At 58.7% G+C, this 15,874-nt stretch overlaps 2 protein-coding genes across 3 annotated transcripts; both read left to right on the top strand.

Moving 5' to 3' along the window:
- Positions 210 to 11,169, top strand: TSC22D4 (TSC22 domain family member 4). Its single transcript, XM_018040776.1, has 5 exons — positions 210 to 906; positions 1,339 to 2,431; positions 4,772 to 4,938; positions 9,994 to 10,042; positions 10,480 to 11,169. Exons 2-5 carry the CDS (start codon positions 1,613 to 1,615, stop codon positions 10,687 to 10,689), a joined length of 1,245 nt encoding a protein of 414 aa, XP_017896265.1. The 5' UTR covers positions 210 to 906; positions 1,339 to 1,612; the 3' UTR covers positions 10,690 to 11,169.
- Positions 11,252 to 15,349, top strand: C25H7orf61 (chromosome 25 C7orf61 homolog). Of its 2 annotated transcripts, none has more exons than XM_018040777.1 (3): positions 11,252 to 11,715; positions 12,678 to 13,004; positions 14,834 to 15,349. In XM_018040777.1, the coding sequence occupies exons 1-3, from the start codon at positions 11,542 to 11,544 to the stop codon at positions 15,065 to 15,067; spliced, it is 735 nt and encodes a 244-aa protein (XP_017896266.1). In that variant the 5' UTR covers positions 11,252 to 11,541; the 3' UTR covers positions 15,068 to 15,349. The 2 variants fall into 2 exon arrangements, with proteins under 2 accessions (XP_017896266.1, XP_017896267.1); XM_018040778.1 differs by having other exon boundaries at positions 11,252 to 12,400; positions 14,834 to 15,320.

Below are 15,874 nucleotides of genomic sequence, written 5' to 3' on the forward strand. Positions count from 1 at the left end.
CTCTTTCGGTTACTGTGAAAGCCAGCGAAGATATGACAATAGCAGCTGCAGCAGCACCATAACCAACTTACTGGGCGCTGATGGGGTGGCAGGCACCCGGCAGAACCCTGGTTAAGTTCCTTCCCACTCCTCCGCGCGTCCCGTAGGCCAATGGCAGCAAGTGCCTACAAGTAAGGGAATCCCTGGCCTCCCCGCAAACTCCTCCCCCTTTCTCTCCGCCCTCCGCGGCCCCTCCCTCCGAGGAAGCGCTGGGCTGAGGCCCAGCAGGTGTGGGGTTAAGGCAGCCTGTCCCGCGGCCCCCGCAACAGCAGCAGCGGCCGCGGCGACTGCACCAGCAGTGGCGGTGGCAGACCTGGCCCCGCGCCAGCTGGCCGGGAGCCCCAGGAGCGAGAGAGGGCGGAGGAAGGGGAGGAAGAGGGGAAGGAGGAGAGGAGCAGTCAGCAGGCCCGAGGAGGCAGGACTTCCTGGTGTGGGGGTTGTCAACAGCCCAGAAAGAGAAAGACCGAGAGGAGCGGAGAGAGACCCATCAGTGCCACGCGGGAGGAGACTTGGGAGGGCCCGTCGCCGCGACGACCACCGAGGCGGCAGCACCTGTGGGATCGGGGGGAGGAGGCTGAGCCGCTCCTCTCTCGCTTCAGTCGGCCGAGCCTGGGGACCTCAGAGGCCGCGCCTGAGCTCCGCCAAGGAGGCGGGAGTTCCTTCTTTTCTGGACAGCAAACTTTCTGCGGAGATGCCTTGCGGGGCGAGGTGCAGCCCCCGTAGAGATCCCGACAGCCTCTGATCGCCGCCTGCGCGCCCCCCACCCCCACCCCAAGCTGCTGGGGCCAAGGAGGCCCTGGGGAAGGGACAGTCCCACACCTTAGGCGGCCGGGACCCCCGGCCCAGCTTGGTAGCCGCCGTCGAGAGGTAGGACTCTAGGCTGGGAGGGGCACCGGGGCAGAGCCTGCCCGGGGGATGGGGGAGCTGGGGTGTGGGGGGTTGGGGGAGTGGTGCTGGGGGAGCGCTCGGAGGCCCAGCGCAGGCCTCCCCGCGGCCTGGCCGGGCTGAGGAGCAGCTTCACCCCTGTTCACCCAGACCTTGGAGCCCTTGCTCTTGCAACGACTTGGGTTCGCACGAGTTTGAATCCCAGGGAGAAATGCCCAACTTTGGGTCTGAGCTGCCTCTTCCTGTTCTCTGCTCCCGCCCGGATCTGCTCGGGTTCTCTGTCATTTCTGTCTTTGTCTTGGGGTGTCTGGCGATTTCCCCTTCCTCCCCCATTCTGCTCCCCAGAGAGGAAGCCCCAGAGGTAGCCTGCCCACCGCTTTCTCACACACACACACTCTCTCTCTCTCTTTCTAGTTTGCAAACTCAGCTCTGGAGTTCAGCAACGACAGCAGCAGGAAAAACCTGCCCCTGCCCCCCCACTCCTGCAGCCTCCCCTGCCTTGTTCTCCCTTCACCAACCAGGCACCCCCCAGTTCCCGCAAGGCCCTCCTGCCATGTCGGACCCAGACATCCGCAGGGGCCCTGATGTCCCCGCCATGTGGCCCCCCTGCTCCAGGGGTGCCTGAGCCCCTTGAAGAGCCACCACCAACCCCCTGCCTACTTTGGCCCAGTCCTGAGCCCCAGGGACCATGAGTGGGGGCAAGAAGAAGAGTAGTTTCCAAATCACCAGCGTCACCTTGGACTACGAGGGCCCAGGGAGCCCAGGGGGTTCAGATGCCCCTGCCATGCCGGCACCCCCTGGGCCACCGGCCCCTACAGGGCCATCAGCCCCAGCCCCCACCGGGCCGCCACCCCGCCTGCCCAATGGGGAGCCCAACCCCGAGCCAGGGGGCAAGAGCACCCCCCGGAACGGGTCCCCGCCGCCTGGGGCCCCCGCCTCCCGTTTCCGGGTGGTGAAGCTGCCCCAAGGCCTGGGAGAGCCTTATCGCCGAGGCCGTTGGACGTGTGTGGATGTTTATGAGAGAGACCTGGAGCCCCCTAGCTTTGGCCGGCTCCTGGAGAGTATTCGAGGGGCCTCAGGGGGCAACGGGGGCAGATCTTTGGATTCCAGGTTGGAGCTGGCCAGCTTGGGCCTGGGCGCCCCTACCCCACAGCCAGGCCTGTCTCAGGTCCCCACCTCCTGGCTCCGCCCGCCCCCCACCTCCCCTGGACCTCAGGCCCGCTCCTTCACCGGGGGACTGGGCCAGCTGGCAGTGCCCGGCAAGGCCAAGGTGGAGACACCCCCACTGTCGGCCTCCCCACCCCAGCAGCGCCCCCCAGAGCCCGGGACCGGGGATAGCGCGGGCCCTTCCCTGGCTGCCACGCCCCTGCCCACCTTGAGGGTAGAAGCAGAGGCAGGAGGTTCCACTGCGGCGGCAGCAGCGGCGGGAACCCCTCCACTGTCCCGTGTGAAGGATGGAGCCCTGCGGCTGAGAATGGAGTTGGTTGCTCCAGAGGAGATGGGACAGGTAAGAGCTGGGTTCCAGGGTTTGGGCAGACACCCAAGGGGCGGTGCTTGGCCCCCACCTCTATACTGACCTTCTATACTGACCTCTGCCTGCTCCCCGGTCAGCTGTCTGTCAGATCAGACTGCCTGCCTTTTTTCTTCCTGCCATCTCACCTGGAAGCCCATTTCTGGTCCTTAGGTGGCCCTGTTTTCTCTCTTAGGCTTCCTCTTCCCCACTTTCTGTCCTTTCTTTCCCTTTGGCCTTCCGTGTGTTGCCTTTGACCTGAGTGTCCATCTCCACGTAGCCCAGTTCCATCTGTTGTGGAGATGTGGCCTCCTCACTTTGGCCTTCACCTTCTGTCTTGGTCTCACTTCTTCAGGCTTTGAGGGTGGAGACTCCAGGCAGTGCTAGGGTAGTTGGGCCTCTGAAAGCTGCTGAGGCTGGGGAACAAGAAAAACAGTAGGCACTCCGCTGTAAATCTCTCCTCTACGGTCCCCTCTCCAGGTGGGGAAGGGGATCTTCTTTCTTTTTACTAGCCACCCTCCCAGCCCCATCTCTAGCTTCATCCCAAGACATTGAAGAATTGGGTGGGGGTGAGGGAACCTGTTACAAGGATGGGACTTGGGCTGGTTTATCCTTTCTACCCCCAGTTGTCTGAGCCTCTCCAAGATCAATCACTGGGGGTGGCCACCATGGAGCGGGAGAGAGGTGGGAGGCGGCCAAGAAAGAGCTCAATCCTTTGCTCATTCTGCTTGCTGCCTCCTAAAGAGGAACAAGTCTGGGCTGGGAGGCAGGATGCCTGGGTCCTTGGGGGGTGGGAGGGGGTGGGCAGCCAGTGGCGGGGGAGGGGGGTGTTGGATGCATCTGTCCTGAAGGAGAAAATAACACCTTGGACGCAAGGCAGGGAGTGTGAGGATGAGAACTTTTCCCCTTCCTGGCCTTGGGCACAAACCACAGTATAAAAATAACCTGAGACTGTGTGTCTGGGCCTTGTCAGGACCAGTCAGGACCGGCTCCCCCCACCCCCTCCTGGCCTCAAACTCACATCTCTCATACCACCCCCCGCCCCAACTTTGCTTGAGTTCTTCCATTCAGTTCCTACCCCACAGGAGATGTGTGTCCTTTACTGGTCCCTCTCCCCAAGCGCTTCCAAAACAAGCCCCCTCTGCCCCTAGCCTCTGCTCTCTCTATCCTTAAGCCCTGCCTGAGCGTCCCCTGGGCCTGCCTTCCCCTTCTGTGCGCCCAGCTCCCTTTCCTGCCCGCAGATCCCCTGGGCCTGCCCTCCCTCTCTGCGCCCCCAGCCCCCTTTCCTGCCCGCACGCCCTGATCTCTTCCTGTGTGCAGGTATCCATGCTGCTGCTTCCCAGCCCCCAAGTCTGTCTCCATCTCCACCCCCCCCCCATGCCTCTTCTCCCTGGGTTGCTTCGAACAGGGGCCTGAAGGAGGGCCTGGGGCACCACCTGGGCCCCCTTCCTCTGTTTAGTGCGGCCAACCACCTTGGACTCTCTGTTCTTGACTTTTCCGAGAAGCTGGGGCCTCCTGGGGCCTCACAGAGGCGTCTTGTTCCTGTGGCCCCCGCCCTTTTGCAGCCACCTCTAGCGCCTGTTGGGCTGTGTGGGTCCACGCCCAGGCTCCACCTCCATCCGTCTCCGTCTCCGCAAGTTCTCCCCTGACCAGCCCCCGAGAGCCAAGCTCAGGAGCAGAACTTCACCTGAGTCCCTAGAAGTTTGAGAGGAGAGACTAAAATGGGCAGAGGCGGGGTGAGCGGGGAGGAGGCGGAGGACCAGTTTCTGAGGATTCATTCATTCTACAAATAGCTATTGAACAAACTATAAGCTCTGCCCTCTGGAGCTTACCTTCCAGCAGCAGAGAGGCAAAAATAATTTTATTTCAGATAATAGTAGGGACTATTAAAAAAAAAATAGAACAGCTTAGTGGAACTCACAAGTCAAAGGATGCAGAAATGCCCCTCTGAGGAAGTGACGTTTGAGTTGCCTTAAGAAGTCAGGTGACAGAAGGCATACTCTCTGACTAGCCTCTGATTAGGGGTCCTGGCTTAGGTGGGGGAAGGGTACTGGAGGGCAGACCAGAGCCCCTCTGTGACACCCCATGAGCCACTTTTTGGAAGCCAGTCAACCCAGTCCTCAGGATGGCCCCTGTTTCCCTTGCCTCCAGTACCTGCCCAGTGCCTTCCTCAGAGCCAGGGGAAGGAGGTCTGTGGGAGAAGGACGCCTGTGTCCTCAGAAGACAGAGGGGATGAGTGGGGAGAGCTGGGGAGGGAGGAAGACCACTAGGCAAGTTGTAAGGTGGCTGGATCCTTTCTCTTGCTCAATGTGACCGTTCCTACCTGTCTGTCTCTAGGTACCCCCGGTCGACTCTCGCCCCAGCTCCCCAGCCCTCTACTTCTTCCCCGATGCCAGTCTGGTTCACAAGTCTCCAGACCCCTTGGGAACAGTGGCTGCCCAGAGCCTCAACTTCGCCCGCTCCATGCTGGCCATCAGCGGCCACCTGGACAGTGATGATGATAGGTAGGTGGGCTCCGGCTCCCCCGACACACAGCACCTGGGATAACTGCGGGGAAACTGCCTGGTAGGTGTCCTGCCCCCCAGCTTGAACTTGGAGAGGACTTCTTAAACAGAGAAGTCTGGCCTGGGTATGAAACTAGGCAAAGCTGATTTGAGACCTACTCCCCTCTCTGTGGAGAGAGCTGGGTGGGACTCCCTGGCTTAAGACTCAAATTGTAGACTTTTTTTTTTTTTTTTTTTTAGTTTGAAGGGAGTCATTGTTGTCAAATTCCAGAGCTCTTGCAGATTTAGCGATCATCTGGCCAACCCTAAGAATTTACTGGCAACTGTGCAGGAGACCAGAATGGGGAGCTGGTCTCCTCCCCACTCCCCCCCTCCCTTCCAAGGGCCGTGGGACTCCTGACGGTGGAGGTGACATCCTCGGACTCCATGCAGACTACTTTAGGGTCCCGGGACCTCCGGTGCCAAGAAAGCAGGTCCCTAAGTTTCTCTTCTCTGCGCTAGGGTCACCCTGGGCTCTGAGCCCTTCCCAGAGGCCAAGGCCAAGCCCGAGCCGTGGAGAGGCTGACTGTCGGTCACAGGGAAGGCACAGCAGAGCAGGATCTGCTGGGGTTTGCCCTTCAGGAGAGAGGATCCTGTTCATGGCACGGTGGGCAGAGGGCCAGGTTTCAACATAGGAATGTCAGCAAACCAAAAGGGGAGGGACAAAATGGAGAGTCAGATGGTCAAGCGACTGCCTTCTGGCTGTGGACTGACAGGAGCCCAGGAAAGGGGCCAGGGAGTCACCACTTCATTTTGGAGGGAGGAGTGGGACTTCCTGTTTGAAGCCCTTGGGGGGGAGGGACTTCCTGTTTGGAGGCCACCAAGGGGCAGGGCATTGTGGGTGCCTGGGGATTTGTTCCAGAGGGGAATCTCTCCTTCCTGACTTGCACTCAAGTGGTGTCCCCCTCCCCTTGAATCAGGGACCGAGTGTTTGAGGTGGGGGCAGAGAGGAAAGAGAAGGGGTGATAGCCAATGGAACGGAGGGGTGAGGGGCCTGCTGGGGGCACCTGGAGAATGAGGGACAGAGCAGGGGTGGGTCGGCCGCCTCTGGGTTCCCTCCTCTAGGGAATGAGTGAGGTGCGAGGTCGGCTGGGAGAGTCACCTGCTCTCATGGCTGCTATTCTCAGCGTTTCCCACCCGCTCCCCCTCCCACTCCCACTTGGGAGGTTTGCTGGCACGGAGGGCTCCCTTCCCTCCTCCACCTCTGTTGATTTCAGAGGCCAGCCTCCTTCTTTCTCTTAGCGAGTTGTGCTTCCAGAAGCCTCCTGAGCTCCATTCTTTTGGGCTGTTTCTCCCTCCCTTCCTCCCACTGTCCCACCCCCTCAAACACCCCAGTCTGACCGGTCTGCCTCCCAGCCTCCACTTTACCCTGCTGAGCTCCAAGCCTCTGGGGCTCAGGCCCAGCCCAGCCCCTCCTGCTCCACCCTGCTGGGCCAGCGGGTTTGGGTTGGGCTACCTCCTTGGCCCCCTGGAATGGGGTGTGTAGCCCCCATCTCATTTCTCTGGTGTGCCTGGAGCTGGCAGAACAGGGTATATGAGTGGCATGGGGCCTCCCTTTTGATTAGGGACAGTGGGCTGGGATATTACATGCCTGAATCCCAGGTGGGGAGTTGGGGGTGCCTGACCATTCTAGAAATCTGGGGATGGGAGAAATGAGGGTGCATGGTGAAATCAAATTGTTCACGTGCTCCTGGGTTGCAAGAACCTTCCTACCCCAACAGGGCCTGGAGGTTGAAAAGTACTCGAATAAATGAATGGATGAATGGATGAGGGGATAGGTGGATGGTTGGATAGATGGCCAGCATGGGGGATCTGAGTATTACAAGGAATAAATTCTAGGAACTCAGGAAAGAAATGGTGCATTTGTTTATTTAGTGCTTCCTAGGGGTCAGATTCTACTTCTTATCTCACATAATTCTAAGAGCAACTCCATGATCCCTCTTTGTAGATGAAGAAAACTGAGACTCTGAGGAGGGAAGTTTTAGATACTTGTCCAAAGTCATCCTGCTAGTAAGTGGCAGGCCTGCTGTTGAAGCCTGGGTCGGCCCCCAAAGCCACTTTCTCTCCACTCTCCTACTGAAATGCCTGGGTCCCAAGAGGAGAGGTGGAGACAGCCATCTCTGGGATGCCCTTTCTCTCCAGGACAGAGGCAGAGACGGCTCTCCCAATCCGGGCGAGGAGCCATCCTCCGCTCTCTGGCCTGGCCCCACCCCAGAGGCACCACAGATCTGGGAGGGAGTATAGACAGGGCAGCCGGATGCCACTTCTTTGGCCTCTGGCCCAGCCCCTGGGGCTCCTCAAGACACAGTGAGGAGGCAGGGCTGGCCCTTGTCCTCAGCATCGGAACGCCCCCCCCCCCCCCCCCTCTCCTAGGTGTCCAGTTTCTTCCTCCGATCCTCATTTTGAGGCTGTTTCGTTTGACCTTCAAAAAGGAGGACTAGCCTCACTGCTATCCTTGCCCCAGGACCTAAGAGTCCTGCAGGGCCAGAGTCCCCTGTTAGGTACTGCACAACTCCAGGGGGCACCACTCAACGCTTGAAGTCACGACAGTTTTCTAGAAGATGGCGATAAGTGTCTTGAAAAATTTTATTCTGACTCACACAAAGTTGCTTTGGTGGCTTGTGGTGAAGGCTGATCCCATCCAGTCAACTTCAAGCTTCCCACTCCAGACCCTGATCAGGAATTCCAGCACAGTGCCAGCGGTCCCTCACTCGGGGGTTCTCAAAGGGAGGGCTTGGGTTGCCAGAGTCCTGGTCCCTTGAAATGCTAATGTTAGAAAGTGCCAGTGGAAAGTGCTGTCAAAACCTCTCCAGCGCTAGACAAACAGGAGATAATCATCTATCAGCCAACAAATGTTTATTGTATTTTTCCTTTATTTCTGGCAAGAAGGAACAACTTACTTGGCATCTTTACCGAGCGTCCGCCAGGCAAGGCCAGTGTCCGCCTGTCCCTGCGGACCTGCCCTCTTTGCTCTCTGTGTGTCTGTGTGTACTGCTGGGGGTGGGGGTTCTTGGGTGGCGCAGTCTCCACCCAGGTGTCTTGGTTTGAAACACCTTGAAAACTGCTTAGATGCTCCAGCCGGCTGGCCCTTCCTCTGCTCTTAATCTTGTCCTCTGCCCGCAAACCCTGAGTGTCCCAGATGTCCTTCCCCTACCTCACCCTATCCTGCTCTCGCAGGCCTGGTCACCCTGTTGGTTACTCCACCTGTCAGCGGCTTCCGCACCCAGAGCTTAGATGGGAAATGGAAAATTCCCAGTGCCCTCGTGCTCTCTTCCTGGCTGCAGGGCCCCATGCAAGGGTCACCTTGGGTTGAGTGCTAATTCCCCCCACGGGGAAGCAAGTTAGAACTGACAACCAGGAGAGAGGGCTTGTCAAGGGAGCACAAGGGCGAAGCATTCAGCATGTGGGGGTATTGGGGCCACCTTTCCCTGAGAGGGGCAAAGCTGGGGGCCAGAGGTCAGGATTGGGGCTCCTGCGGTACTGGAGTGGGGGGTGGGTATGGGTAGAGGGCTGAGGTGGCCGAGGCAGAAGCCTGACAGGGCGGGTGGCGAGCCACGGGGTGAGGAGAGGGAGCCTTCGAGGAGAGGACAGGGTGCAAAGGACAGTGCAGGCCCTGGGCCATGGAGAGACCAGCTTGGGGGAGAGCCAGATTCTGGGACCCAGAGCCTGGCCCTGGGGACCATTGAGCCAGGCTTGAGTCGACCTCTGGTGGCCACTTAGTAAACTGCAGCCAGACCTGCTCTCCCCTCCCTGCCCTCCGCTCCCAGGAATCTTCAAAGCACCTGCACCTCTTCCCCAGGATCCCACCTCCAGCCTCCCCTTCCCACCTCCTCTTAAGCTCTTGCTCCATCCGAGATCCCAGATAGCAGACCCAGGTTCCGGGTCCATAGGCTGGTACTTGTCTTTCAGGCTCTTTCTGTTGCCGTGGTAACCTTTCCCATTCCTCCTCGCCCTCACCGTAGGAGGTGTGGGGCACCCTCTGGCTGGGCCCCAGGGGCCACCCCTGATGTGGCCTTCGTGCTTCAGGGAGGAGCTTCTAGTCCAAGGGAGACCACATGCACATCAGAGACGCCCCCCTACCCCATCACCTCCACTCCCTTTCTCACCTCCCAGCCGAGAGCAGCTGGGGCCTTGAGGGAGGCCAGTGTTCATCAGAGGGGGCAGGATGGGGTCAGAGGTGGAAAGAGGCCTCCCAGGGCCAGGCTCCCCCTTCACAGCCCTCCCTGACCCAGGCTTCTGGCCCCACAGCCCCTCCCCCGACTCGGCCCACCAGCTGACTGTCCTCAGCTGGCCCCCTCCCCTCCGCGCTGGGATTGGTGCCAGGGTGAGAAGGGGACACTGGCGCTGACCGTGTCTGGGAATTCCCGCCCACCATGGAGCCGGCGGGAGGGGGTCCCCGTGTCTTTGAGGAGCCAATAGCAGCCAGGCTTTGCCCTGGGGGGTGGTGTATATCTTTCACGCCAGCACCCCCTAGGCACTGTCTCCCTTCTGCCTGCCTGGCACCAGCCAGACTCTGCTCTGCCCCGGGGGGCTTTGAGCCCCCCAGGCGGTCCTTCTGCTGCAGCCCTCTCTCTCTGGGGAGGCCGGAGGACCCTTTCCCCTCGGGCATGGCCCAGCCAGGGGTGTCTGTCAAGTCCCTGGTGTCCTCCTATGAGACCCGAGTGGTGGGGATGGCTCCGGCACCTCCCCGGAAAAGGGGCTGTGTCTCTTCTCCTTGCTCGCCTCGGGGAGTGTCCCCCATCCGAGGGGCATCTGGACCCCCACCCCACCGGGGCCTCGGGGGGCCTGGGCAGCGGCCCTCATCCCGCCGGGGGATGGACAAAACCCTCCTGTCCCTGATTCTCTACTGTCACAGGTACAGGCAGGGGTCTGGGTGGGAGGCTGCAGCAAATGGGGCTCGTGGAGGACGCCAGAGCCCATGCTGAGGAAGCACCTGGAAGGCAGTGGGCTGGGCTGTCCAGACATCTGGCCTGGCACCTCTTCCTTCTCACCTCTCGTCTCCCTGTGTCTCTCCAGTGGCTCCGGAAGCCTGGTTGGCATTGACAACAAGATCGAACAAGCCATGGTAAGAGAAGCCATCTAGATCCCAGCAGGTCCCAGTCCGAGTGCTGATGCCCAGGCCCTGGCCCCGAAGCTCCATCCCCTCCATCATTAGGGATATACTGACTCCCAGCTGCTCGACCTGCTCCCAGCTGGGTTCCCTTGGATCCTCCACCCCCTCTTGTCTCCACCTGAACCCTCAACGTACATTGGTTCCTAGCCTGCTTCAGGCCTCCATCTCTGTCTTTGAGCCCTGACCTTGCCTCTGTCCAGCGTCCTTACCCACCCCTGTCCCCCACACCCTGCCCCTTCCCTGGCTGACTCCTTCCCCAGCACTCCCCCGTCATCTGGGAGCAGGGGCATCTCTTAACACCCATCTCCTCAAGGCACTGGGCAGGGGCTGAGGGTGGGGTGGTGGCCTGGGACTCCTGACACTTTTTTGCCTGTCCCTGGACCCCCCAGGACTTGGTGAAGTCTCACCTCATGTTTGCGGTCCGGGAAGAGGTGGAGGTGCTGAAGGAGCAGATCCGGGACCTGGCGGAGCGGAACGCGGCACTGGAGCAGGAGAACGGACTGCTGCGTGCCCTGGCCAGCCCCGAGCAGCTGGCGCAGCTGCCTTCCTCGGGGGTCCCCCGGCTTGGACCCCCAGCGCCCAACGGGCCCTCAGTCTGAGCCTCCCTTCCCTCACAATGTGCCTTTGGGGGGCCACCACAGCTGCTAGGCCTTGTGCCAGCTGCCTGCCCCCTCTTCCTATGCAGCTTTAATGCCCCCTGATCCCCGGGGATGGGAGTCGAAGGCTGAGAAGGAGCCTGGCCCCACCCTTCCTTGATGTCCCTGCAATGCCCGGGGACTGGGCTAGGGCATCCCTGCACATTGACGGAGGAGGGAGGACATTGGGATGGGACGTTGAACAGAGCCCCCCTCCTCCCTTCCCAGCCGTCAGCGTTCCGGGACCCCCAGTGATAGATGGCTCGGGGGAGTTGGAGGCTCCCTGGCAGCCGTCCCCACCTTGTTCCCTGGAGTGCGCCCCCCCCACCCCCCCCCCCCGCTCCTCTGCCAGGAGAGGGAGGACGGACAGTGTATCTGAAAGTTCTGGGATTCAGGTTATTATTGAAATAATAATTATAATTAAAAAATCCGAAGAGACTTGAATCTGGAGGTTGGCATCTTGTTGCTTGCGTCCAGATGGGGGACCAGCACCACCAGTTTCCACTTGTGGGAGAAAACCAGGCTGTGGGCTCCTCTGAAGCTCTTGCCCAGGCCGGGGAAGGGAAAGGTGGCTCAGCGTGGAAATGTGGGAGGAAAAGGGAGCCCACGGCCTGGGTCCTGGGAAGGGGCAGGCCAGGCAAGGCAGAGGGAGTGGGGAAGGGGGGGCGATGGCCCACGTGCTGGTGGGGGACAGGGGAACAATGGGGCCTTTGGTGATTGTGCCGGATCCTTCCCCCCCCACCCCCAGCTTCCCAGCGTGTCCCCTCTGTGGGCTGGATCCGGGTGGCTGCTTGGGGGCGGGGCAGGGGGCCCTGAATGGGCCCCTTGTCTCAACGCTGGGTGTGGGCCAGGCTCCCCGGGCACACTGTGCCCTTGCCAGGCCTGGCCAGCCTCCATGGCCTCCCCCCGCAGCTGGCTGACGCTGGGGCCCTGTGGGTAAGCAGGCCCCTCCCTGACGGCCTCAGCTCCCGTCCCAGACAGAAGAGGCAGGTGGGGAGAAAGACCCCATCTAGTGGGGAGGCGGGGAAGCAGCAGCCACCACTCGGGAGGGATCTTGGGGTTTGGACTCCCTGCCCTGTGGCTCCCTAGATTTATGACTTCAGCAGGCTCTCCTGGTTTCCCCGAATCTCAGCTTCCTCCTGGGTGAAATGACCCTGACAAAAATGCCTACCTGAAGGGCAGCTGGGAGGGGTTACATGGCCCCATACATGGGAAATGCCCAAGGAGCACCAGCGTTGTGTTCACTGAGTTTCCCTTCCTTGGATTTGGGGGAAAGAGGGTCTAGGGTACAGGGATTGGCTCTGGGGGTCCTGGAAGGGCCTCGGGGGTTGGGGTCAGGGCCAGGAAGACTCTCACAATGGTCTAGAACTCTCTCTCCCTCTGGGTTCTCATCCACTTTTGACTCCTCTCCCTGTCTCAGGGAGGGGAGGAAGGGCCTAGGATGACTCACTGCGGCGATCTTTCCTCCTGGATTCCCTATTTCTTTCTTCTCTGCTGTGCCTGAAGTTCCCCAGAGACCCCTTAGGTGGCGGCCGCTGGCCCGCAGCCTCTCCCCCTCCCCGTCCCCACTGAACTAAATGCTCATTCTGTCCCCTTCTTGGGACTCGTGTAATCGGGAGAAATGGCCGTGGTTATTAAGTTCTTCCGATGGATTTGGCAAAAGATTAGCCGCTGGGTAAGTTTCAGAGCCCCTTTCTCCCAACGTGCTGGGGTGGGGGATGCTGGTCAGTGACCTCCAGGTCACAGAAACACCCCACTCCCTCACCTGGCCTCATGCCCCTCCTGGCCTCTGGTGGCCACACAAGCCGGGGAGGGAGGAGGTGAGGGGTGGGACAGCTGGGGAGGAGGCCGGGACACTCGCTGCCCCTTCTCTGGGCCTTCCCTTCTCCTGACAGTTTTCTCTTGCTCTGCCGCCTCACTTCTGTCCCTCCTCTCCCTGTCTCGGTTCGTAGGTTTTCTTCTGGAAACACAAAACTAAGTCAGTCATCACGGATCATACTGACTCCAAGAAAAATGAGTTGAAGGCGGAGAAGGCTTTCAAGGTGTCTGAGACTTTCAAGTTGGTTGAGCCCCCCAAGGAGGCTAAGGTCTCCAAGATGGATGTGTCCCCAAAGGTGGTCGACCCCTGCCTGTTAGCCAAGACCACCACGGATGGGGCTGCGGTGGAGGCGGGTCGCCGTCGGAGATCACTGTTGCAGCTGCCCCAGGTGGCCGTCAAGTCCGTCTCCATGCTCATGGCCTCCGCCCTGCAGTCTGGCTGGCAGATGTGCAGCTGGAAGGTCAGCACTATGTCCCCTTTGTCCCCAGCAGCCCCTCCCTCCCCTCCTGGATCCCCCTTGCTCATTCATGCCGGTGGGAATGTAAAATGGTGTGGCCACTCCGGAAAAACACTTTGGTCACTTCTTATCAGACTAAACATGCAGTTATTGTATGGCCTGGTGATTGTACTCTTGGGCATTTATCCCAGATAAACAAAAATTCATGTTCACACAAAAATCTGTACATGATGTTCATAGCAGCTTGATTCATAATAGCCCCAAACAACCCACATGTCCTTCAAAGAATGAGTGGTTAAACTTCGCTATATCCATACTCTGGAATGCTGCTCAGCCATGGAAAGGAACAATATTGATACATACAACAACCTGGATGGCTCTCAAGGTGAAAACAACAAATCCCAAAAGCTTGTATATATATCATATGACTCCACTTACATTATATACCATTCCCGAAATAACAGAATTAGACAAATGGTGATCCGATTAGTGGTTTAGTGGTTTCCAGGGGCTGTGCTACAGAGAAGGAGTTGGGGGAGGTGGATTGGTTATAAAAGGGCAACATGAGGAATCCTTGTGTGGATGGAAATCTCCTGTATCTTCACTATGGTCGTTGGATACATGAACCTGCACATAGGATATAAAATTGGGTAGAATCCAACACACAACAACACACAAATGAGGGCCAGTAGAACTGGGGAAATAAGGGAAAAATGCAGATCAGTGGGGTGTATTGATGTCAATATCCTATGAACTAGAGATCTGAAAGATTTTACTATTGAGGGAAAATAAAGGGAATAAAATATTTACAAATAAAATCTTTACAAAAGATTTTACTATTGTAAACAGAATAAGGAATTCATTTCTCACAAGTTGCATGGGAGTCTACAGTTACCTCAAAGTCAAAATTTTAGTTTAAAAAGGGAAATGTCGAGCTCACTATCAAGTCAATTTATTTTGGTTTTGAATAATGTATTACTACATTAATAATAATTTTTAAAAGTTCACCTTGGGAATTCACTGGCAGCCCAGCGGTTAGGACTTGGAGCTCTCACTGCTAAAAACTGGGTTCAGTCCCTGATTGGGGAACTAAGATCCACAGTCAAAAAATAAAATAAAAGTTCACCTGGCACCCTGTGGAGGGAGGTCAGAAGGGGCCAGGAGCAGAGAGGCAGGAAAACCCACTGGAGGTGCCTGCAATTCAGGTCAGCAGGGAAGAATGTTCTGGATGCGGAGGGAGGCATCAGGTAGAACAAATTAATGGGTTGGAGGGATATTTAAGAGGTAGAATTGTTGTGCCAAGTGCTTGATTGGGTGGTGGTGAGGCGAGAGGGACAGAGGTCAAAGCAGGCTGGAGCCGTTCACTGGGAGCAGAGCTGACTTAGGGAAGAAAGTGGTGAGTTTAGGGCGTTGGGACAGGATAAGTTGAGATGTCAAAGTACATCTTCAGGGAGATGTCTAGGAGGCAGTGGGAAATACAGGCCTGAGGTCAGGCGAGAACTTTGGGTTGGAGACTGTCCTTCATTTCTCCATCAAACTCTAGTGGGGACTCAAAGGTAGGTCAGACATGGTCCCTGGCTTCCAAGAATTTGCATGCTGGTATTGAAAACAGGTGAGTCCACAGAACAAATCGTGTATAAAATGTGGTGTAACGGGGCAAACCCGAGAGTAGAGATAGCCCCAGAAGGCTTCCTGGAGGAGGCAGTACCCAAGCTATCACCCAACAGAAGAGGCGGTATTAAACAAGCCTTGCTGTTTATCTGCAGGTGTTTTCACCAGCAGGTTCTCCCTAGATCACACTGTTCACCTGTGCTCATCTTCTCTCTTCACAGTCATCTGTGAGTTCTACCTCAGTTGCCTCCCAGATGAAGACCGGGTCCCCCATGGAGTCACAAGAGGCTGCGATGTTGAGGGAAGTGTACCTGGTGCTTTGGGCTGTCCGGAAACAGCTGCGGCACCTGGCCCGCCGGCAGGAGAGACGGCGCCAGCGGCACCTCCGGGCCCACATGGGCCCCCAGCCTGACCCAGTTCAGGGTCTGAAACAGGATGCCCGGAGTCCCCTCTAGGGGGGAAGCCCACATCCTCAGAAAGCCCCCGCCTCACTCTTAGGTAAGGTTGATGGGAGAGGTTAGAGCAGCAGGCCAGGAGTTGTGGGTGAGGAGAAGTTGTCACACCGTCACCTCTCATCGAGACCTGGAGGCCTGGCCCGGGGCGGGGTGGGGGGGGGCGGTCCCACATACACTCCCCTTCATTCCTTTTATTCAATTTGTAAAAAGAATTATCAAAATGTTGGGAAATAATATCAGATATTTCCGAGTAGATGTAGAGTCTTTGTGGGTGGCCAGAGGCCACGAGGGGAACCTGGGTGGGATAGGGGAGGGCGGCCTGAGGCTCCAGCCTGGACACCTGTGGGAGTAATCTCTGGACCTGCTGCGCCGGGTGGTGTGTGGCGGTGGAGGGGCGTCTGGCCCCGGGTCCACAGGCTTCTCAAGGCTGGAGGCCTTTGGGGACTCTGCCCCACCCGTCACGGTACCAGGTATCGGCACCGGTTCATTGAGGACACTCTCCCTGGAAATCCTGCAAGACTGACTGTTGCAGATGCCTCGGGGCTCGTCCAAGGCCCCTCGCCGAACGAGACCGCCGAATCTCCGCCTCTGCAGCCAGCCCACTTCTCGGCCTCTCCGGCCCTCCTGGGCCGGGCCACAGCGAGGGTCAGGGTCCCGCACTTGACAGCCGCGGACACGCGTCAGGGCCGGCGGCCACCCCGCCACCCGCTCCTGCCAAGAGCTGCCGAAAACTACATCTCCCAGGGTTCCCGGGGGCGAGGTGGGGCCGCCGCGGGGAGAGGGCCCGGGCCCGGGCCCGCGGGGTCG

This window comes from Capra hircus, chromosome 25 (assembly GCF_001704415.2).
Source record: "Capra hircus breed San Clemente chromosome 25, ASM170441v1, whole genome shotgun sequence".
NCBI classification, from domain to species: domain Eukaryota; kingdom Metazoa; phylum Chordata; class Mammalia; order Artiodactyla; family Bovidae; genus Capra; species Capra hircus.